At 45.7% G+C, this 23,377-nt stretch overlaps 1 protein-coding gene across 1 annotated transcript in view; it reads right to left on the bottom strand.

Annotated features, from left to right (window-relative positions):
- WDR11 (WD repeat domain 11) overlaps nt 1-23,377 on the bottom strand; it is a 1,001,187-nt gene that overhangs the window by 409,975 nt on the left and 567,835 nt on the right. The window contains exon 14 of the mRNA XM_069611952.1: nt 444-552. Within this exon, the coding sequence (XP_069468053.1) occupies nt 444-552 (109 nt within the window). The remainder of the gene's footprint in view (nt 1-443; nt 553-23,377) is intronic.

Below are 23,377 nucleotides of genomic sequence, written 5' to 3'. Positions count from 1 at the left end.
TTGTGAAAGAGATCTGGTGGAAGAAAGAATAGTAATAAAACAGTAGATAATATCACTTTACAGAGTTTCATGCCCAGGTCTTGCGACTTCTAAGTGCTGTAAAGAAATAGGTTATTACCACTCAATCTAATGGTACTCTTTGTGTCAACATTGGAAGTATGAAGAAAAGAGTTGGCTCTTCCTGGAAGAAGCCTGTGGATTGCATATTATGAATGGTTGCAGTGAGCGCTTAACAAGAAGAGGTATCTTGTGGCAATGTCAAGTGTAATGTCCTTAGAAGTGGTTCACATGAATAAATACAATCTCGATGATTCTCAAAGTAATCCCAATACTCGGTAGAAACTTTTTTAGAAATTAGGAAACCAAAGACTACAATAAATGGCTTAAATTCTGGGTTTGCCCATTAGAGTTTCTGCTGTGAGTGCTCAAGATTGCTTCCTTACCAGCGCAGTCACGGGCGGGAAGCTTTTAGACATTTCTCTGAGCAGTACACAGGTCCTAATATCCCACAACTCCAGAGGTTTGTCTTTGAAGACCACAGCCAAGTACTGCCTGCAAGAAACCACAAACCACAAACACATGTAAGAAGCGAGTGTACTTTGGATGTATCACAGCACAATTCGGATGGTTGGGGAGGAGTGAACATCAGCTGTTTAAGCCACTACACACGTCCAAAACTCTTTAAACACATTAATTCATTAAAGGAAATTAAGGATTATACAAATATAAAAACTGCGGCATCACTAATATTTCTTATATTGCCCCTATATGCGAGATCCCAACGTCAATGTTCATTTTGATGGGCAGGGAGGCAAACAGTGATTGTAACTGGAAAACCTAATATTGCTGAGTAAGAGAGCGGTTAATAGAACAGCTCTGTCTGCTTCTGCTGTAGCCCAATTATCTTTTTTTGTCTTGACATCCATTTTTTTCTTTTTTACATCAATCTCTGTAAATATCCGTTTATTGTCTAGGAGTGTTCCAATATGTATTTTTGCATGCAAATTGATAACCATTAAGGTTATGTGGGTTTAGACCGGGTGTAATATTTCTAATTCATTTACACTTCACACTGGCTAACCCCTAAACATACCAGTACCTTTGTTCTGTTGAGATTATTGACATCCTGTGCCTGGTTTACAGACATAACGACAAAATCACATGTCATTTCTTTACTAATCTTCCTGTGGCAGCTCATTTGTGATCATTCACTGCCTTTCTCTTCTGTTTAGTAAGTCAACATACATTTCACACCTAAAAGATCAACCACCATACCATACAATAGCGGTTAGTCACCGTTACAACTCTTGTATCCCTAAGCCCATAGCCCCATATATTTATTTTTTCTCTCTCTCTCTCTCTCTCTCTCTCTCTCTCTCTCTCTCTCTCTCTCTCTCTCTCTCTCTCTCTCTCTCTCTCTCTCTCTCTCTCTCTCATTTGCACTGTGCTGTTAAATGCTGCTTCAAGAAGCTATGGAAGAAGGGACTGAAAGGCGGAAAAAAACATCAAAGCTAAGATATTGCTGGGTTGCATGTCTCTTCACTGAAAAATGTTTCATTGAAAGATGTTTCATCGAAAATGTTTAATTGAAAACGTTTTCACCTAATGTAGATTAATGACACTTTTCACTGAACATGTGTATACCGAATTTACCAATTAATTTTTTTAATTGCCCCCCCCACCCCCAGTTCCCCGTTTTCTGCCCTTTAAAACAATCCAAACATTCCCAAATATTCTTTTTTTTATTGTGGGGGCCCCCACAATACCCCGCTTACCAAATGTAACCCTTTAGCCCACCCAAACATACATACATATATTTTAGATAAGAAAGAAATTCAATGAAAGATTTTTTCGATGAAAAAAGTTTTCAATTTAACATTTTCGATGAAACATCTTTCAATTAAACATTTTTCAATTAAAAGACATACCATATTGCTGCATTCCAAGCATCTCATATGGAACAAATACTAAAATGTAAAGGCTTTCCATGGAGTACAATTTCATCAGCCTCTATAGTTCAGTTAATACATGTTGCCAGTGACATACTGAACCAAAAGTAGTCTTATTCAAGTTTGAGTTTAAAGGGAAAGTCACCCCAGAATTCTGGGCAGAATGCCTAGAAGCAGCTAGGTAATATTCGTGTATATTCCTGCCATGGATTGGGGCTTGAGGAAGATCAGAGTTGTGTACATTGGGTACATGGAGTATATGGGCAGGGGCACATAAATCATTGTAATGGGCAGAATATAAAAGCAGCGTAAGAAAAGGTTTAAGGTGCTCAGTAATGCTGTCAGTGGACATAGTCCACATGGTTCTATCAGTGATGTAGAATAGTTTGGAGTTGATGTTTTGTCCACTGATCAGCGAATGTAGGAATTTTTTGACAGCACTTATGGGATATGGATTCCGGCAGCCAAGCGCCAGCTGTGTTTGGTGGCTTTGAAGCAACTGAAGACGGTGTTGCAATTTATTGGGTACGCCACTGCAGAAGCCCCTACAGTAATCCTGTTTAGATTTGTGAGTCGCTGCCACAGAGATGTGAGGATGTCCTGTATCCGTCCAGGAGGCTGGTCAGGGGCCTCATATAGGCACTGAAGAGCTCCAGTAATAAGGCCAACAGTTGGGGTACCTCGTGTGATCATATGCTTGGTATTACTTTGACTTGACTTTAGTTGATTTATTTTTAAGGAAGGCAGTCAACCACAACCGTGCATTCTCTGCTAATCCCATGTGCTGTTTGTGCATGCATATAGATAGGCTGTGTTTGGCCATTCTGTAGGCTACTGATATGTCTGATAGAAGGAGAGGGGCTACTTGGTTATCATCTAGACAGGCCACAATCCCCATCCTGATTTCAAAGGAGGTGGATCCTGACCTCATGGATGGTGTGAGACCTGATGGTGGTCATAAAAAGTAACGCTAGTTTCACTGTGCTTCTGTAGCTGTACTGGGACTATTCTCTCTCTCATCGATCTGAAGATTGAAAATTGGTTGGACATTTCTAAAACTGTGAGGAGCAAGTTGGGTTTCTTCAGAAGCATTGTGATTGTTTTTGTTTATTTTTTAAGCTTGTTGGGTGCGGGATAGTATATAAGTGAGTCAGTATGGTCTTCAACAAAGATGGTTGGGCAAGTGACTTTCTGGGGTGAAGATGCTCTAATTGCTACAATTATTTTTTTTACTCTGGACTTTTGAGGTTATGGCAAATGAGCCAAAGGATACTAGGGTCAGGGAAACAAAAGTGATTTGCTGTTGATGACTGGGTTGAATGGCCCGGGATTAACTTGATAGTACTGATTGATTTGCTTACAAAGCACCACTGGTCGTAATGATTGTGGTCCTCATGTGACTCAGGTGCGGGCAGTGCCGATTTTCTTCTGGGCAGATTAAATACAGATTTCATGCAAAGCTGTTTTGGAATCAATTTTCTGGTATCCTCACTGTGAATGAGAAATGCAACAATCTGTTAGATAGAATTTCCATTCATGGTTTCTACCCATTCCTTTTAGAGTACTGGCCTATTGAACAATTTGTGGTTTATTCTTAAACTCTTTGGATTTTCATTCTCAGGGGGTGGAACTGCAGTTCTTGCGTAGATCTTGTCTATGGAGATTTAACTTGCTGAAGCTACTCACATATAGGGGGAGGGGTGTTCTGGCCCCAGAACCCAATTCTAGACAAAAAGGGGCTTCAGCACAGATTGTTCTAACTTGGTAACTTAGTCTAGATAAAGGGGCCTACAGAAGATGGGAAGATTTCCAGGTAGCCCCCCTTCAGATGCCATCCAAGGGACTGTCTCTCTGAAACATCACTGAGCGGTTGCACTGGCTCAGATGGCATGAGCATGCAACCCATTATGACTTTGTGTAGTCTAAATAAATAACATTTCACAGGCCTTCAAAAGTGTACATTTTGATAGTCACTCTAAAAGGGGGTTTGGAAAAAGCATTGGCAAAAACCTCATGACTAATATGAACGTCTGAATGAACCCTAGGCAGAAAGGATTGGCGGCTGTGACGCACCACTGTGTCTTTGTGGAAGACTGTGTGATGCATCTTCTAAGGAAACTTGCAACTCGTTGATATGTCAAACTGAAGCCACCAAGATAATGTCCACTTGATGACTTCATATCAGAGATTAGCACTGGCTCAAGGGGAATATGTTTTTCTATGCAATGTTTTTCACAAAATATATAAATGTGTGTTTACACATCTTGTCTTGCGTTTCTTCCACTGAATTTTCAAACCATATTCATATTTATGAGGACATTTGGTGGGACCCAAAGGAAAACATTGTGATTATCTCTATCTAAAAGAGCTTTATCCTAAGAAACAGATGTAACAAGCAACATTTTGGAAGTTGTATTTTTTGTACATTTAAAACGGCAACAACATTTACAAGCCTACTTTAGTAAAATCATCTTTCGGTGCACTTTTTTAGCAAATAGATTTTCAGTTCAGTCAGGATTTGTGAAAAAGGTGTAGGTATGGCCCGAAAGATTCATGTGCCAGGGCAGCTAAACAACTCTAATCCCAAACAGGGCAGATATAAAATTGCACTATGCGTTATTCGCATTGAACCTAAGTCCTACAGGGCTTCACTTGAAAACAAGACCTGGCCAGGCTGGTGACAAACGATAAAATGTGGTAGTGAAATCCACCTGCTTTGCACTGGGTAGGAGTGGATTTCTTTCCTGATGGCTGCTTGGTTTTCAGACCATACTGACGAAGGTTGCGATATCCAAACATAAGCTACTCCGAGACTCCGAGACCAATCTGCTACAATCATCCGTAGAGGACATTCTCCTGCTGAAAAAGAAGGTCCTCCCTGGTTAGGGAGTGGGCAGAAAAAGGGAACTGCCCTCTGAGATCAAGAGGCGGTCCAAATACCAAAACCTGTTTGGCCAGCATGGAACCCCTGTGGCAAGCCAAGCAGTCTTTCCCTTTTTGTGATTCTGAAGCTCATTGTAAGCATCTGGACTGAAGGAACAAAACCCAAAGGTGGGACCTCAAAGACCCCGTTTCAAAGCCCTCTGAGGCACCATTCCCGAAATATTTGCAGCGCAGCACACTGCACCGCACCAGATACATTTTAATTTTGAGTAACTTCCATGATTTTCTCTTTCCAGATGCCTCCCAAAAAGCAAAAATCAATTGGACAAATGAATCTAAAATCAAAGAAAGTGAGATTATTAAGGTCCTCTCTACAGAACCTATGCGGAGAACGGGTACTTTTTGCTTGTGCTATAGAAAAATACAAGAACTTAATGTATCTAAAAGGACAAGCAAACTAATAAAAACATGACCAGCACACCCCTGGAATGAATTACACAGAATACACAGGCTCTAGTTTGAAATGGGCACTTTGAAAACAAAGGCAAGCATATTCAGGCAATCGCCTTTGCACAATGTTGAACTAAATCTCTTTTTTAAAAGGCTCTGGAGTGTGCTCTTTATTGTCACTAGGGCCGAACTTCCAATCAGGCGTCAATGTCTTCTTTCCAAGCACGGTCTCTTGATGCTTTCCAGTTCGTCAAATTGCAATGTGGTGCAACTGAATAGGAGGCAACAGCAATTGGCTCAAAGAAGCTTGGGACAGAAGGGTGGTGGTTGAATCTGTATAGCTCGAAGCAGTTCGAAATTGCTGAGAGGCAAAGGCAACTTCCTTTGTTCCTGGAGTTCTGCAAATCTCAGAGGAAAGGTGAGGCCTTGGTCTGCCCTTCGCAAACAGGAAGGTTGGCAAGGAAACCTGCTGGGTCTGCCAATTCAGCAGGCTTAGTTCTGGATACCAGTGTCCAAGCAGCAGGCAGGCCTTTTCCAACAGAAGGTCACTTCAAATGTTCATCTAAAGTAGCTTTATCTCCATCCCAATGGCTGAAGGGTTTAGGCGAACTATACTCCAACAAGGGTCCCAGCTAAATCGTTCTTCTCAAGTCCAAAGATGAATCAATTAAGGAGGGGTCTTACCTCCCTATACAGTCATTCGGGCATAGCGACTAGCCCATTTCAAGCCTTCTGTAACGGGAAAACCAGGCTGCTGTAACAAGAGGTTTTGCCTTCTGATGTTAGCCCCAGAGTGCTCCGCCTGCATGATGTTGCGGGGGGCGGGTGGAGAACAGGAAGCATGGGTGACCTAGGAATTTCTACGATGATGAGACCCTTCCTCTAAGGGCAGTTCTTCTCTTAAGCTATCTAGACTTCTCTCAATGTTTGCCTTACATCAAAGGCACTCCAGTAGTTTCCTCTCTGGTTTAATTTCCCTTTTGTGCTGGCTGAGATTCGCTTGAAACACTGGTCTCCTCCTTAACCACTGAGGGTATATCCAGTCCACTTGCGAAGGTGTCAAGCGTTTCAAGCAAAAAAGAAACAGCGTCTAAGGCTGGGCCCAACAGGTTGATGCCGGTGAAACAATGACAGTTGCCCGAGTGACTATAAACCATTTTGAAAAAGAAATGAATGGGCCAGGAGTATAGCTCAGGGGCAACACATTTGTCTTGGAAGCAAGACTATACATAGCAACACAGGTCTGAATCGCAGTCCTGCATTTAGATACTGGTCTCCAGTATTAAGTGCGCTATAAAAGATTAATCATCATCAAAATTCCTTTATTCTATTATAAAATCTTTAGGTACATAGCATAACACATAATTATATTAACATCAGAATAAGACCATTGTTCACACAATCTTGATAAAATCACCCAGATAAAAAAGCAATACAATGCATATATTTTATTAAAAAGACAGATATGAGAAACCTTTAGAGGAGACTTAAACCTAGATCACAGCTCTTATTCGTCATTTTATCCAAGCCCTGTGAATATATTTGGCTACAAAAAACACAACATTCATCGGTTCTATGTAATTTTTCCAATTCTTGTAGATCGGCCAACTAAAAGGCAATTGTTTTTCGGCCAATTTTAGGTGGCCTATAAAAATTGAAAAAGGACATTTCACCGGCACCCTAACCCACCACCCCACCATCTACCGCCATCCTCTATTGCCCCATTTGATAAAGAAACAGGGGGGTCAACCGCCATCCACTCCCTCAGCCCCCGCCGCCTCCCTCCCAAGACCCCCCAATTACACTAAAGAAAATACCCATTACACACACGTAAATCCACACAAACACGTACACCCAACACAGACAACCACACACATTTACTTACCTGTCTTCTCCCTCTTGCCCGGTTCCGGTTCCCAGTGTGCCTGTCAGCCCCTGCGTGCAATCGTGTGCGTCGCAGGGGCTGACAGTTAGATTTAGAAAGACTGCTCTGTGCGGTCACAGAGCGGTATTTCTAAATCAGCTTTTTTTTCTTTCGTTTTTTTTTTTTAAAAAGGTCATATGACCTAATACCCGTTCATCGCAGAGGTGTTTTTACTAAATGTGATGGCCTCCGACAAAGTGCATATGTTATATAATAAAAAAGAGGTTTAAATACATAGCAATTAGAGGCTTCAGCCCATGACACATAAACATGAAATGTGTGATGTCTACTCTGCTAGCACCACACAGTAGGCAATTTGCCCCCGTGGTGTGCTACGAATGGCTAGTCTAAGCACAGACTTGTAGGCTGCTTATTCTGTATTCCACATAAGAGCCCTTGCATAATTTGTATTGAATATATCCAAGTATGGTTCATAAACAAACTGCGCTTTTAGAAGACAAAAAGGCCATGTCAAGAGATAGGACATAACAGGCATTCTCCACCTTTCTTGACATAAGCTTTTGAAATAATGTTCGGGGTGCTCAAATAGGTTATGAGATCCATTGCTATTAAGAGATTTGTTATATGTAAGAACCATTTTAAACTCTGCCGCCCTTCCATATTCTGTAAGGAAGTCACAGCTTTGAAATATTTGCCAAGGGCCAGATTAGCCCACAATCTAATCCAATGAAAAACAGGTCTTATCGCACTTTCCTCACCAATTAGTGTGAGTACTTCGCTTTTGGAAACACCCCAAATTTTAGCCCCATACAAGACAGCCGCCTTAGCTTGTGGTTTGCAAATGTCAAATAATTTCTTCGGGGTGCCACAACTTTTGCAAAGAACAATATTAGATTTAAGTAGCTGTGGTGCCCACCCAGAATCGCTGGAAAGTGGATGCCCAAATAATCGTACAATGTGACTTGCTCTACTTTTTAGGCTTCCCATTTCCAAATGCAATGGTTTATGTACTATGATCTTTGGGGAAAAGTTCATTGATTTAGTTTTCCCGACATTTAGTTCTAATCCTAAATCAGCACACTTCTTTGCAAAACATGCCAGACATCCTCTGAGTCCTAACAGTGTAGAGAAAAGAAGGACTGCATCGTCTGCAAATAACATTGCTAGGAATTTGTCTCTCCCTAACCGTGGAGCATCAACGTTTTGATGGGTTAGTTAATCTGTCACTGTGTTAATGAAAATATAAACCAATAGGGGGGTAACAGACAGCCTCGCCATACTCCTCTGTTGACCAGGAAGGGTGCCGTTACATCTTCTGCCAAACTCCAGAGCACTGTTGCTGAGTTATTTGAATACAATAGCTGAATTGGCATTAATAGTGACTCAGGAATATTGATCTCAGTACGATTACATAAAACACTCTGTCGGACGCTATCAAAGGCTGTCTTCAGGTCTACAGCATACAATTTTGTCTTCGCAAGTACCACATATTTTTGAATAAGTAAGTACAATCGAAATCCCTGGTCCACACTGCTCATACAAGAAAACTTGCTTGCAAGTGTGTTAGAAGGCTTTCGCCATTGATCCATCCTGCAAATGTTTATAAAGGACCTTGGCAAACAATTTCCCAGAGATGTCCAAACGTAAAATGGGCCTATAATTGGCAGTGTTTTCCCTGCCGCCCTTTTTATAGATTGGGACTATATCCGAAGACCTCCAGGACTGAGGTATCTTGCCAGGGCGATCAAAGAGTTGAACACTTACGTCAACACTGGGGCCCATATTATTGGATCCCCCCTTGAACAGGTCCTCCTGGTATTTTGGCTGGGACGGCCACTTGCCAACGTTTGGGGATTTCAAAGCATCCTCTACCTCCTTAACCGAGAACTGCAGACCAGGTTTCCCGCCATTGGCTGTGTTCTCCAGTCTACTGATTATTAGCTCACCTCGGGGCTCTATCATATCCTGGGTTTGGTAAAGGGATTCAAAAGTATCCTGCCACATGAAAGGGGTGATACAAACCTGGAAGTGTTGCCCCTTAATCCCCTTTTCGATATGAGGTGCCAGAAACCTGGTGAATCACCCGAGTTTGAAGTTTCCAGTATTGCTACCCACATATTGTCCATGAAAGCCCTTTTTTCAACCTTCACCACATTCATGTAGGATGCCCTCAAGGATTTCAAATGTATCCCATCTAATGGCAGCTGCGAATTGAGGTAGGAAAATAAGGTCTGTTTGGCCTCCCGACACTCCCTATGGAACCATTCCAGCCTTCTCTTTGCATGCTTTTTGATGGTTTTCTTAGTGCTTGTTACTAGGGGCTGTAACTCATTTAGAATGTCTTCATTAATGAGGCTACCTCCTGGTCCAAGCATACTTGGGAGCAAATATTCTCATTTTGCTTCAAAATGGAGGTTTAGATGATGGAAATTAGATCTTTGTTTGATAATTTCGTCCATATGACCGATCGTTTTGCATACCCCACCACAGGTATTTGATATATATGATATGATATGGCATTTGTATGGCATTTCAGAGGTGGAGCTGTCGGATGACATTAGGAGTGAAGTGAACCCACTTAATGGCATTACCAAGGGGTTGTGGTCACTTTTCCCAATGAGTGACTACTTGGAAATCATTAACCAAGGGCCAGTCTGAGAGCAAAATAAGAACATAGTGGATCCGGCACTCAGCATTCAGACCATGGCCAATACGAAGGAAAACGTCCATTACATGGACGTAACCCTAGGTTATGTAAGTAACAAACTGTATCAACAGCACTACTGGAGAGGAGCAGACGTATATGTCTGCAGGAGATCCTACCCCCCTACTTCCTCTGTATTGGAGCCATAAAACAGTGCCCTGTCTAACACCAGCTATTGTACCAACACCGCAGCAAGTACATGGAAGACGGGAACCATTAAGATGACCATATCGAATGTACCCTCAAATTGATGACAGCCTGCAGGAGGAACTTCCAGAAGGAACATGAGAAAGAGCTAAGAAAACAAACTGATGACGTCAAAAGAAAGTATGCACAATGTCCTGAAATACTGAATGAATGCGATGTATGGATCGTAGAGGGGAAATTACCAAGTAAAGAATTAAGTGAACTTAAAAGTATAAAATCTGAAGATTACACGTTAGAAAGTGCTGCAGAAATCAAAACACTAAAGAATATACAGATGCTGAAATGCAAGATAGATCAAGTAATCGTTTAGGCTAGCTAGAAGTACTAAAGAGAATGCAGGCGGGGCCGCCATTGTACAGAAACTGGACATTGGTATCATGAAATAATAAGCCAAAGAAATCATGAAGAAAGAATGGAAGGCTGTGTCGCAGTAGAAGAGCAGGTTGTTGGAGCTGCGTTGGGAGGCTGTCTGGCCTGAAGTCCAGAACTGAGAGGTCGAGGTCAGCTATCTACGCTGAGAAGGAACATGTGTACGGAGGATGAATCTTCTCACGTTAAGGTGCAAGAAAGAACACAGAAGAGGCCAAGTCGTAATTCATTTGAACATTTAAAAGCTTGCAGAATTAACAGAATCGTGGTCTCCTGTCACGTGAGTCAAGGATGGAAATAGGGCTTGAACTGGAGTTGCCAACACAATAGCAAGTGCCCTCACTCCCTTTGCATTTCGAGGACAAGAATACTCTGCAAGGCCAACTACAAAGAGAATGTAATGGCAGAAGGCATGGGTGATGAGATGTTGGGCTAACTGGGTGGTATGGCAGCCTCATGTCCTATGTACTTGCACCTGGGTTTTGGCTTACATGCTGCTAATTTAACCGAATGTTCCAGATATGGCACAAGTGTTCCTACCAATTGTATTAGTCCATATAATGAAGGACCTATAGCTTGAGAAACCAATAAAACACTTTGTAACTGATTTGTCCTAATATGACATGTTTGAAGAGTAGTCATGAGTTGTCCATATGATAGCGGGAAACCAATAACAAACTTAGCACCTTTATGATTGTATATCTAGAGGTGTGTCTTAACCAATCCCAACCATTGATATGTTTTTCACTATTGCCACGTAGCAGGACATCATTCTGACGCACAAAGTTTGCAAACAGTTTGGGGGAACACTTGTGATGTTCGTGAACATCAGAGGCGGCCGTCTCTCTAGGCAGCAGTGCAGCTTGAAGTTCCCTCAACTGTTCCTCAAGGTCCGTTCCTCTAACCTGCCAGGAAACACAGATGTTAGTGCAGTGGCTCAGCTTTGGCTGTTTGGCAGGCGCTGTGCGCCTCTTTTTCAATCTCTTTCACTGTGATTCTCTCAGGGTAAAAAGGGGTAACAATTCGGATAACCAGCAATCCGCCACTTGCTGCGTTGCTTTCTGTTGTCTCCCTTGCGTGAGTAACTGAGCTCTCGTACCATTCTTGTCGAGTGCTTCTTCCCCCTGATATGGGATGCCCTGGGGAAGGAAAATTAGTAACAAAGGCATGCCGGAAAAACCCGGGGGTGGTTTGATAATAGATAATTGTACCATGACTCCCTTAAAAAAGGCAATGGGAGAGGCGCCCCAACTGCTACACCTTCGGCTACTTCTCCAGTGATAAATGGAGCCCAGCTGTGGGATATTATTATGGCTATGCCGAGAGGGACTCCCCCAGCCCTCATAGGGGACTGTATATCCAAGGTCCAAGCATTGAGCCAAAGCAGGAGGCAAAGTTGCGGCAAAGGCGTCGTTCTGAGAGGACAGGCCTGAGGCCACTTTGCTGAACAGTGGAAATGCTGAGTTGACTTTGGTCAATAGGACAATAGATGAGGCTATTAACACTTCAAACTTACCCACACTAATGGGGGGTACCTGTATGTCTTCCTCATCCAAAATGTCCTGCTCTAATATTGAGGGGTCTGAGACTAACTCGGAGTTAGCTCCAAGTCCCCCTGGCAGTATCGGCTTTGCCCGATTTGGAGGACGAGTCTCCGGTACAGATCTCATCAGATCAGTGGGTGTTGGTAAAGCCAATATAATTAATGATCTGAATCTGTGTAACAGCTTCGATGATTTCTGCCCCTGGATGGACTCCCTGGACAATTGTGTAGGGAATTACCATCTCATCAAGGTAGATGAATCTTCTCAAACGGAGCCGTTAACTCCATTGAGGACGAATCAATTCTTAGCCCAAGTGAATACCTGTGCCCATTAGGCTCCCCTACCAAAGAAAACAGACTGATTAACAATCTACACAGTTAGCACATGACAAGTTGGGTTTCACTACTGGCCATCAAGAATTAGTTTGGTTATGTGTTTCCCCCTTCTGAAGGAGAGGGCTGGAGGCCCTTGAGGCCCATATCCGGCACCCTTGGCGGATGTGCAGAATTTTAAGCCGAACACTATTGATGTGGGTCGACCTGATAAAGGCTGTAGCTTGTTTTCCTTTCCTAATAATATTATTAGAGTTAAGAAATCACAAATGCCAGTACTTAGGGACAAGTTGCTACGGGATTCTTCATCAATGCCAATCTAGAGAAGGCCTGTTGAAGGGAGCCAAGGGAGGCATTAAGAAACAAAGTCCTGGCCTGGCTCCGCCAAAGAACTGGGCATGGAGTAAGTAGACTCTCAGACTTTAAATTTGTGTACTTGGTGTCTGGGTTTTTTTCTTTTTAATATCAGTTATCCTTGCCAGCGACCTATTTTGTTGTATGTCTTATGTCGCTCCCTTAGGATTAGACGGAGAATAAAACCAAGTCTGGTATACACAGCTTGGGTTACAACTCTTAAATGAAGCGCCAAATGTATTTTAAAGTTTTCACGCTTTTTACATTTTTATACGCGTGTCCTCCACCATCTTAGATTGGCCTTCTGATAACGCGTGTTTCGGCACGAGTGCCTTTTTCAGATCTGGGCATTATTACATATCTTTCTATTGATCACAAATAAACAATAGTGACAGAAATGAAGGGTTGGTGTCGGGGATGAGTTCATGGGTAGAGAAAGCAACAAAAGTAAAGAAATTAAATAAAATGGTTTTGAAAGACAGAAACATAGAAATACATTTGTCTTATTAGTACATCTTTTATATATCTAACATTCTACAAACACTTAGTTATTGCAATTTTTTGTGTATTTGTTAAAAGCATGTTTAAGCCAGCTCTTACCATCCTGCCAGGTAGCTCTCTTATTGCTCACACCGTGTTACTGGGAAGATCCCACCTAAAATTATATATAGAGATTGGTCTCAGAGGCCCATATTGGCTCCCAGTATTTGTTATAAGTGAGTGGTTGCGGTCCCTATCTATTGACATTTTTGTACGCTTATTGAGGAGTGGTGTAGTCAGGGAAACACACATTGTGCCCTGGTCGGATGTGGGGCTACCAACTTACCTTTCTATCTGAGTAATTGTAAATATTTACCTAAGGGCTCATCAAATTTAAAACTCATAGGGCCACATTATAAGTTTGCCGGTCTGACAACAACGGTACTGGTAAGCTTGCCGGTACCGTTGTTACCGGAACAGCAAACTATGGGTTCTGCTTGCGGGTGCCATCCTGCCCGGTCTGACCTGGCGGACGTACCGGCACCCGCGAGCAGAGCATGTCGGATACGCCGACGCCATTCACAAATGGTGCTGATGTATCCGACCTCCCCATTCCCATTGAGCCTTATCGGGCTCAAAGGGAATGGGGAGCATTTTAGTCGCAAATGGGCAATTACCGGGTCCGAAGGGGCCGTAATTGCCCATTCGCGGGCGCAAGAAATAAAATGATACCAGCGGCAGCCGAGCCGATTTTACTGGCACGGCTGCCGCCAGTCTCATAATGAGGCCCATAGTGAAATAGCCTGGTTCTCATTTCATTTTAAGAATGTTTGTTTTAAGATGAACTGCCGCCATTACTGTATTTTTGATCCCTTTCTGGCAGTACTTTTATTTATGTTTCTATGTTGTACTTTTTTTTGTTAAGCACTCTGAAGCCTGCGGGCTTTCAGCGCAAAATAAGTAAATAAATAAAAAGTATATAATTGTATTTCAAGCAGAAATTGCTGAGAGAATGAGCGTATGTCCGTTGATGTTCTTTGTAAACTCCCCGTTTTAGATAATTGCTAATAAAACAGCAACTGGCCATCTTCTTGAGTTTGTCCGGTTATTTGGACATAATTATTGTGGTGTAAACCCATCCAGTAACAGATGCACGTTTCCAAAGACCATATGCTCACTAGCATGGAGACTTCTTAGTGGGAGGCATCAAGCATACCTACACCCTGGGCCTCATCCTCATTCTCCCATAGGCCTTCCAATTCTCTAATAGGCTCTCATTGCAAATTGAAGTTACCCGCTACTATTAATCGAAATCTTCCGCCCTCTGTCAATTTCCATTTAGTTACCCATTCCTGTAAATTTGAAATAACGTAAAAGCTCTTTTTTGTATCTCAGCGATTATACACATGGTTCGGCCAGATTAAATAATTATTAAATGTTGCAGGTTTGGAAAGCTTGTTGCAACGTGCTCAGTCTACCAGAGCATTGCCAGTGGTTAAGATTAAGTCTAAACCTTCCAGCCATCACCTCTTTGTTTTTGCTATGTCACCCCGAGTGGGACGGGTATGCCCAGACGTGGGTCCCGTGCCTGCTGGGCCTAGAGACCCAGGCTACTCCTCACTGATGAGCCCCAACAAGGGCGAAACATGTTTGGGGATGCTTGTGGTCTCGTGCAGAAGGGATGTGCCCTAGCAGTTCGGGCTGGACTGCCCCTTTTGGGGTGGGGCCAAGCCTGATTTGCATATGGTCTTTCCCTTCTGTAATGGCTTGGCAGGCGAAGAACGGTGGTCTGGAGGGTTGCCCAGAGCATTGCCAGTGGTTAAGATTAAGTCTAAACCTTCCAGCCATCACCTCTTTGTTTTTGCTATGTCACCCCGAGTGGGACGGGTATGCCCAGACGTGGGTCCCGTGCCTGCTGGGCCTAGAGACCCAGGCTACTCCTCACTGATGAGCCCCAACAAGGGCGAAACATGTTTGGGGATGCTTGTGGTCTCGTGCAGAAGGGATGTGGCCTAGCAGTTCGGGCTGGACTGCCCCTTTTGGGGTGGGGCCAAGCCTGATTTGCATATGGTCTTTCCCTTCTGTAATGGCTTGGCAGGCGAAGAACGGTGGTCTGGAGGGTTGCCCTGAGCATTGCCAGTGGTTAAGATTAAGTCTAAACCTTCCAGCCATCACCTCTTTGTTTTTGCTATGTCACCCCGAGTGGGACGGGTATGCCCAGACGTGGGTCCCGTGCCTGCTGGGCCTAGAGACCCAGGCTACTCCTCACTGATGAGCCCCAACAAGGGCGAAACATGTTTGGGGATGCTTGTGGTCTCGTGCAGAAGGGATGTGGCCTAGCAGTTCGGGCTGGACTGCCCCTTTTGGGGTGGGGCCAAGCCTGATTTGCATATGGTCTTTCCCTTCTGTAATGGCTTGGCAGGCGAAGAACGGTGGTCTGGAGGGTTGCCCAGAGCATTGCCAGTGGTTAAGATTAAGTCTAAACCTTCCAGCCATCACCTCTTTGTTTTTGCTATGTCACCCCGAGTGGGACGGGTATGCCCAGACGTGGGTCCCGTGCCTGCTGGGCCTAGAGACCCAGGCTACTCCTCACTGATGAGCCCCAACAAGGGCGAAACATGTTTGGGGATGCTTGTGGTCTCGTGCAGAAGGGATGTGGCCTAGCAGTTCGGGCTGGACTGCCCCTTTTGGGGTGGGGCCAAGCCTGATTTGCATATGGTCTTTCCCTTCTGTAATGGCTTGGCAGGCGAAGAACGGTGGTCTGGAGGGTTGCCCAGAGCATTGCCAGTGGTTAAGATTAAGTCTAAACCTTCCAGCCATCACCTCTTTGTTTTTGCTATGTCACCCCGAGTGGGACGGGTATGCCCAGACGTGGGTCCCGTGCCTGCTGGGCCTAGAGACCCAGGCTACTCCTCACTGATGAGCCCCAACAAGGGCGAAACATGTTTGGGGATGCTTGTGGTCTCGTGCAGAAGGGATGTGGCCTAGCAGTTCGGGCTGGACTGCCCCTTTTGGGGTGGGGCCAAGCCTGATTTGCATATGGTCTTTCCCTTCTGTAATGGCTTGGCAGGCGAAGAACGGTGGTCTGGAGGGTTGCCCAGAGCATTGCCAGTGGTTAAGATTAAGTCTAAACCTTCCAGCCATCACCTCTTTGTTTTTGCTATGTCACCCCGAGTGGGACGGGTATGCCCAGACGTGGGTCCCGTGCCTGCTGGGCCTAGAGACCCAGGCTACTCCTCACTGATGAGCCCCAACAAGGGCGAAACATGTTTGGGGATGCTTGTGGTCTCGTGCAGAAGGGATGTGGCCTAGCAGTTCGGGCTGGACTGCCCCTTTTGGGGTGGGGCCAAGCCTGATTTGCATATGGTCTTTCCCTTCTGTAATGGCTTGGCAGGCGAAGAACGGTGGTCTGGAGGGTTGCCCTGAGCATTGCCAGTGGTTAAGATTAAGTCTAAACCTTCCAGCCATCACCTCTTTGTTTTTGCTATGTCACCCCGAGTGGGACGGGTATGCCCAGACGTGGGTCCCGTGCCTGCTGGGCCTAGAGACCCAGGCTACTCCTCACTGATGAGCCCCAACAAGGGCGAAACATGTTTGGGGATGCTTGTGGTCTCGTGCAGAAGGGATGTGGCCTAGCAGTTCGGGCTGGACTGCCCCTTTTGGGGTGGGGCCAAGCCTGATTTGCATATGGTCTTTCCCTTCTGTAATGGCTTGGCAGGCGAAGAACGGTGGTCTGGAGGGTTGCCCAGAGCATTGCCAGTGGTTAAGATTAAGTCTAAACCTTCCAGCCATCACCTCTTTGTTTTTGCTATGTCACCCCGAGTGGGACGGGTATGCCCAGACGTGGGTCCCGTGCCTGCTGGGCCTAGAGACCCAGGCTACTCCTCACTGATGAGCCCCAACAAGGGCGAAACATGTTTGGGGATGCTTGTGGTCTCGTGCAGAAGGGATGTGGCCTAGCAGTTCGGGCTGGACTGCCCCTTTTGGGGTGGGGCCAAGCCTGATTTGCATATGGTCTTTCCCTTCTGTAATGGCTTGGCAGGCGAAGAACGGTGGTCTGGAGGGTTGCCCAGAGCATTGCCAGTGGTTAAGATTAAGTCTAAACCTTCCAGCCATCACCTCTTTGTTTTTGCTATGTCACCCCGAGTGGGACGGGTATGCCCAGACGTGGGTCCCGTGCCTGCTGGGCCTAGAGACCCAGGCTACTCCTCACTGATGAGCCCCAACAAGGGCGAAACATGTTTGGGGATGCTTGTGGTCTCGTGCAGAAGGGATGTGGCCTAGCAGTTCGGGCTGGACTGCCCCTTTTGGGGTGGGGCCAAGCCTGATTTGCATATGGTCTTTCCCTTCTGTAATGGCTTGGCAGGCGAAGAACGGTGGTCTGGAGGGTTGCCCAGAGCATTGCCAGTGGTTAAGATTAAGTCTAAACCTTCCAGCCATCACCTCTTTGTTTTTGCTATGTCACCCCGAGTGGGACGGGTATGCCCAGACGTGGGTCCCGTGCCTGCTGGGCCTAGAGACCCAGGGTACTCCTCACTGATGAGCCCCAACAAGGGCGAAACATGTTTGGGGATGCTTGTGGTCTCGTGCAGAAGGGATGTGGCCTAGCAGTTCGGGCTGGACTGCCCCTTTTGGGGTGGGGCCAAGCCTGATTTGCATATGGTCTTTCCCTTCTGTAATGGCTTGGCAGGCGAAGAACGGTGGTCTGGAGGGTTGCCCAGAGCATTGCCAGTGGTTAAGATTAAGTCTAAACCTTCCAGCCATCACCTCTTTGTTTTTGCTATGTCACCCCGAGTGGGACGGGTATGCCCAGACGTGGGTCCCGTGCCTGCTGGGCCTAGAGACCCAGGCTACTCCTCACTGATGAGCCCCAACAAGGGCGAAACATGTTTGGGGATGCTTGTGGTCTCGTGCAGAAGGGATGTGGCCTAGCAGTTCGGGCTGGACTGCCCCTTTTGGGGTGGGGCCAAGCCTGATTTGCATATGGTCTTTCCCTTCTGTAATGGCTTGGCAGGCGAAGAACGGTGGTCTGGAGGGTTGCCCAGAGCATTGCCAGTGGTTAAGATTAAGTCTAAACCTTCCAGCCATCACCTCTTTGTTTTTGCACAGTCTACCAGCTGAAGCTGGCATCGACCCAGGTTCCGAGACCACCAAATGGTCTCCCTCCCGGTCCCTTCTGAGCCTTTATATTAAAGAATTGGTATCCTTGTGTATCTAAATCTTCCAAGGACCAAGTGTCCTGGAGGCAGATGACATTGAATCCTTCCGGGAACAAATTCCAATCATTATCTTCAAGACATCTCGAGGCCTTGAAATATTCCATGATAGGACCTTGCACAATGTATTCGGCTCTGTCAAGTTAGACTGGACTTCTAGTCAGTTATGGTTGCCTGATTTTTGTATCTCTGGTGTGCTTCCGCCAACCAACAGATTATTTAGGGCAGTATTGGCCTGCGTATTTTGTTGTACACCGCTGACTGTGCCAATGTTCCCCCCAAGGTTGGCACAAGGGGGGAACCGATCTATGTACTGGGAGATTAGCTCTGAATGTAATTTCAGAGCCATGTTTTGGGTAGGTTCTTAGCTCAATTGAGAGTAGTTCTTGTACCAACCAACTTTCTTGCAGAAATACTTGGATAATGTCCCAAGAGCCCTGTGATGTATGTTGGTGTCTGTACCTAACAATATCTTCCCTTATGACTGACAGGCAACCCCTCTTATGGCAGATCAGAAAATCACCTTGCTGGTCAGTGACTCCTGATCTTCAGAATGTCCCTGCTTCAATCTCAGCACATTACACATTATTACATGGTGTCCGCCAGGTCCCCTGCCTCTAGGTCCCTGTAATAGATCTAATCTATCCATCTGAGCATTGTGTTTTCTCACAGCGTTATTTTATGATCCTAGTCAGTATTTCACCTACCACTGGGGCGTTCTTGACTGTGTATTTTCTAATGACATCACTAATGCGTTTAGCCCAATATCTTGCTCCCTTGGCTCTATCACTTTGAGCAGATTACCGATGCTAACCACTATCTCACCATTCACAGGTGTGATGCCCAAACTATTCTCACCAAAGGACAGTGGTTGATCTGGTGCACCCACCCTCAGGTTTGAAAGATCCACTTTGCTCCATCTGCTTTCATATAGGGCGTTCAATGTAACCCTGAGCGGTGTCAAATAGCTCATTAGTTCACAAACACACTCACATTTTGGATCTCTAGCATTAGGTTCAAGTAATACGGCCCTACCATGGTTTTTGCTAGGCAGCAGCGACAAGACCGCTGCCCCTCCTTTGACTTGGGAGCAGTGTATATATTTTTACTGGCATCTTTGTTAACAGTTGGTTTTGTGGTCCGCTTCCTTTATTTCTTGGTAGGGATGTCAACAGACTGGGCCCTGTTTCTCCCGCCATTCTCTCCTCTCAATCTGCCCCCTTCCCCATTCCAGTGCTCCTGCCCCCCCAGCTCTATGATGTTGCTTGTAGGAGCAAGCCCTACTAGAGGTGTAAATCCATTTAAGGTCGGGATGGATAGTAAAATCACCACTCTTCTGCCTCCAGATGTGTCCGTGACAGAGACATCTGGTGGAGGAAGCTGGGTAAGCTTGGGTGCAATCCCAACACACAGTAAGGAGGAGCTATCCGAATTATCTTCATCAGCAGGGAGTATATAGTTTCCCCCTCCCACTTGGTCTGATCTTTTTCCTGTCAAAAAATGATCCAGAGACTCTTTGTATAAGGCCACGGTGTTGGCCCTTTCATAACCAATTGAAGGGTGGTTGCTAGCAGTGCTAGCATTGTGTCCGGGGGCTATATCAGCTCTTAGTGCTGGTTCAATTAGATTTACGTGAGCACCCTGGAGGGCACAATTAGTTAAGTGCTTTTTGATCGTGGGATGGCATCACTTTCTATGTCACATAACAGGTTTGTAATTTCGTAAAGTAGTATGTTCACCTCCCTAATGGGCTTGAACATGCTATCTTGTTGGAGCTTTCCTTTGGGAAGGTCTCAGTCGTCGCTTTCCTCTAACATATTTACTAGAGTTTAAAAACAGCAACAAAGGACCAAAAGAATAGTTATAAAATTGCCTGGTATGTTCCTGGTTAAAACTAAAATGCAGTGTAATAAACCGTAATAAAAAGGAGAAAACATTCAAGCATGAATATTCAGATATCAAAAAGGAGTCCCTGGGGCCCATCACGCCCCCTGCAAATTGGGTTCCTGCTTGCTCTGTCTCAGCCACTTGCTTGGAATACAGCAATAGTACAAAGTTAATGAAACTGCCAAAGCAAAGCCCCCTTGTCTCTTTGCTACTTCAAGCTGTTATAATGTGCAAAAGAACAACGAGGTACAATGGAAGTGAGGCATGCACGACTTGCTCAAGGGGTACCCTTAGCCTGTCTCCCCTCCCTCACCCCAGATGAAAAAGGTTGGGCAAGACAATGTGACGATCCAAGCAGGTGGAACTGCTTTAAAATGTCCACAATAGTCCAATGGTCTCCTGCAGTGCAACACATTGCTTATGTGCCTTACCAGCTTGCCGACTCCTTCAATCCTTGGAGTACTTCAAACCTAACCCATAAGCATCTCATAGAGCCTTCCCAAACATCCACCATGCCAAACACTGGCCGCCTTCAACACTGTGCCCTTGTCCTGCACAGGCTTCGCCTGCTAGGCTTAGCTTGCTAGGTTATGAAGGCAGGTGAGGGAGTGTGGGAACAAGCAAGCAGGTGGGGAAAGCAGCTCCTGTCTCCCACCAGCGACGCTCAACACCGTGCCCTTGTCCTGCTGGGCTTCGCCAGCTGGGCTAACCTTGCTAGGTTATGAAGGCAGGTGAGGAGTGGGAACAGGCAATCAGGTGGAGAAAGCAGCTCCGGTCTCCCACCAGCGTCGCTCAACACTGTGCCCTTGTCCTGCACAGGCTTCGCCTGCTTGGTTTACCTTGCTAGGTTATGAAGGCAGGTCAGGGCTGTCAGAAGATGTGGCGAGGCCCGGGGCAAAACCTTTGGTGAGGCCCCTTTACAATTTTTTGCACTCAGCCAGCGGCAACACCTCCGCAAACAGGAGACTCGAGAAATCTCCCTTTCAGTTTGTGTGCAGGATCCCAAATATGGTTCATTAATACAACTCCAAATCAACTACAGCAAAGTTTGATTTCTCTGCTGAAGAAAGGTTTATGCCGGACTAACTTTTGTATCATATGCATAAATATATATAGGATGGCATGAGCTCTGCACTCCGCCACCTCCAACTCCATTGAGCAGATCGGGCTCTAGCCCCCTCCTGAAATGTTGGGCTTTGTTGACTCGACCTGGCTCCATGGGCAGCGCCAGCCCCTGGCCACTTGGAGGCAGAAGGCCTCTTTCAATGTGTCGCCAGCCCGGTGCACTCGTTAAGGAGCAGCATCAGCATCAAACATGCAGAGCATAAAAACCTATCCATGCGATATCAAAAGACTCACTTTGATAAAGCCAAAGTCTTAACTTCTGGTCTCAGCTTTTAGATGGCCCACCTCTCCAGAGAGTAGCATAGCACTATGAAAGCAAACAGCCTCTGAATTGGGGTGAAAGGTACGACTAGTGGCCAAAGGGAAGGTGAAATAGCTATTCAGCTTCCTAACTTGGCTCAGGGAATTCAGAGGGAAATGAGAGCAGGGCTGGCTAAAGATGTGTCAGGGCTGGTGGGGTCCCATTTCTTTTTGATGTTTGGGGCACCCCTTACTGATAGGGACAATGGTCCAAGGCACCTGTGGAGTGCTTAAATCAATAATTAAGTCAAACTAAGGAGGTTAACAGCTGCAGATTATCAGTAGGTTTCTGTGTCATAAGACTGCCAACATGGGGGTAGCTACTCGGGGGCCCATTTCAACTGTAAAAGGTGAAAGGCCCAGATGCCATCCCTCAGGGGGAGACTGAAAGTGCAATGAGTTTATTGGCCCCACTCACTATCCGCTTTCAAAACGGTCATCCAGCCTCTGCCAGGTTGACCGCCAGAGCCGTGGTCAGACCGAACCGGACACAAACGTTAAATGGTGCCTGGCTTCGCTGTTAACAAAGGCTCTGCAATTACTAACATACAACATTTTACTGTTAGCACCTGCATTCATATGCATACATTTTTAGGTAATTGAAATCGTGATGTGGGTTCAGGACTTGCATGCTAGGAAGTGGTGACATGAGACATCTCATTCTCACAGCAGTCCTTAATTGTGACGTTACAGAAATGAAGACGAGAGGTAGCTGCTTGTAACATGGAAGCTTCGCCATAATAGTCTCATTCGAAATGTGGAAAGATGTTATCGATTCCCCCACACGAGGAAGTTTGCCCCTCCCTCACAGCCTCTGATGTGAGCGCCTCTCCCAACCTTTGAAGGGTTAGTCTCCACCGCCCCCACCGCACCCCCACTGCCATTTTAGCCTAGGTGCACCTCTTATGCATGAACCCACTCCTTAATGAAGTGGCCCCCGGGGCGGCTAAATTTAGGGGTGGGGCTGAACACACATTCACATAAAACACTTTCATCCATGCATTCATCCACCAGTTACACAACTCCATACATACATACATACATACATACATACATACATAAAACCAAACACAGCATTGACACAAGCACCAATATGCACGCATGCATTCATACATAAACATATACATACTAATTTAATGTAAATAAACATATATACACATAACACTTCCCTTACCTCCATTCACTCTTCAAATGCATCCACGCAAGAGCCAGGCCCAGGGCAGTTTGTCCCCCCTTCTCCCCATTGTGACGGCCCTGGGGCAGGTGAGGGAGTGTGGGAACAAGCAATCAGGTGGGGAAAGCAGCTCCTGTCTCCCACCAGCGATGCTCAACACTGTGCTCTTGCCCTGCACAGGCTTCACTGGTTGGGCTTGCTCTGCTAGGTAATGAAGGCAGGTGAGGGAGTGTGGGAACAAGCAATCAGGTAGGGAAAGCAGCTCCCGTCTCCCACCAGCGATGCTCAACACTGTGCTCTTGCCCTGCACAGGCTTCACTGGTTGGGCTTGCTCTGCTAGGTAATGAAGGCAGGTGAGGGAGTGTGGGAACAAGCAATCAGGTAGGGAAAGCAGCTCCTGTCTCCCACCAGCGATGCTCAACACTGTGCTCTTGCCCCACACAGGCTTCACTGGTTGGGCTTGCTCTGCTAGGTAATGAAGGCAGGTGAGGGAGTGTGGGAACAAGCAATCAGGTGGG

Source organism: Ambystoma mexicanum, chromosome 8 (genome assembly GCF_040938575.1).
Source record: "Ambystoma mexicanum isolate Mex_15411 chromosome 8, UKY_AmexF1_1, whole genome shotgun sequence".
Taxonomy (NCBI): domain Eukaryota; kingdom Metazoa; phylum Chordata; class Amphibia; order Caudata; family Ambystomatidae; genus Ambystoma; species Ambystoma mexicanum.
Note: the sequence above shows the minus strand (reverse complement) of the source record. Positions and strands in the feature narration are given on the sequence as shown.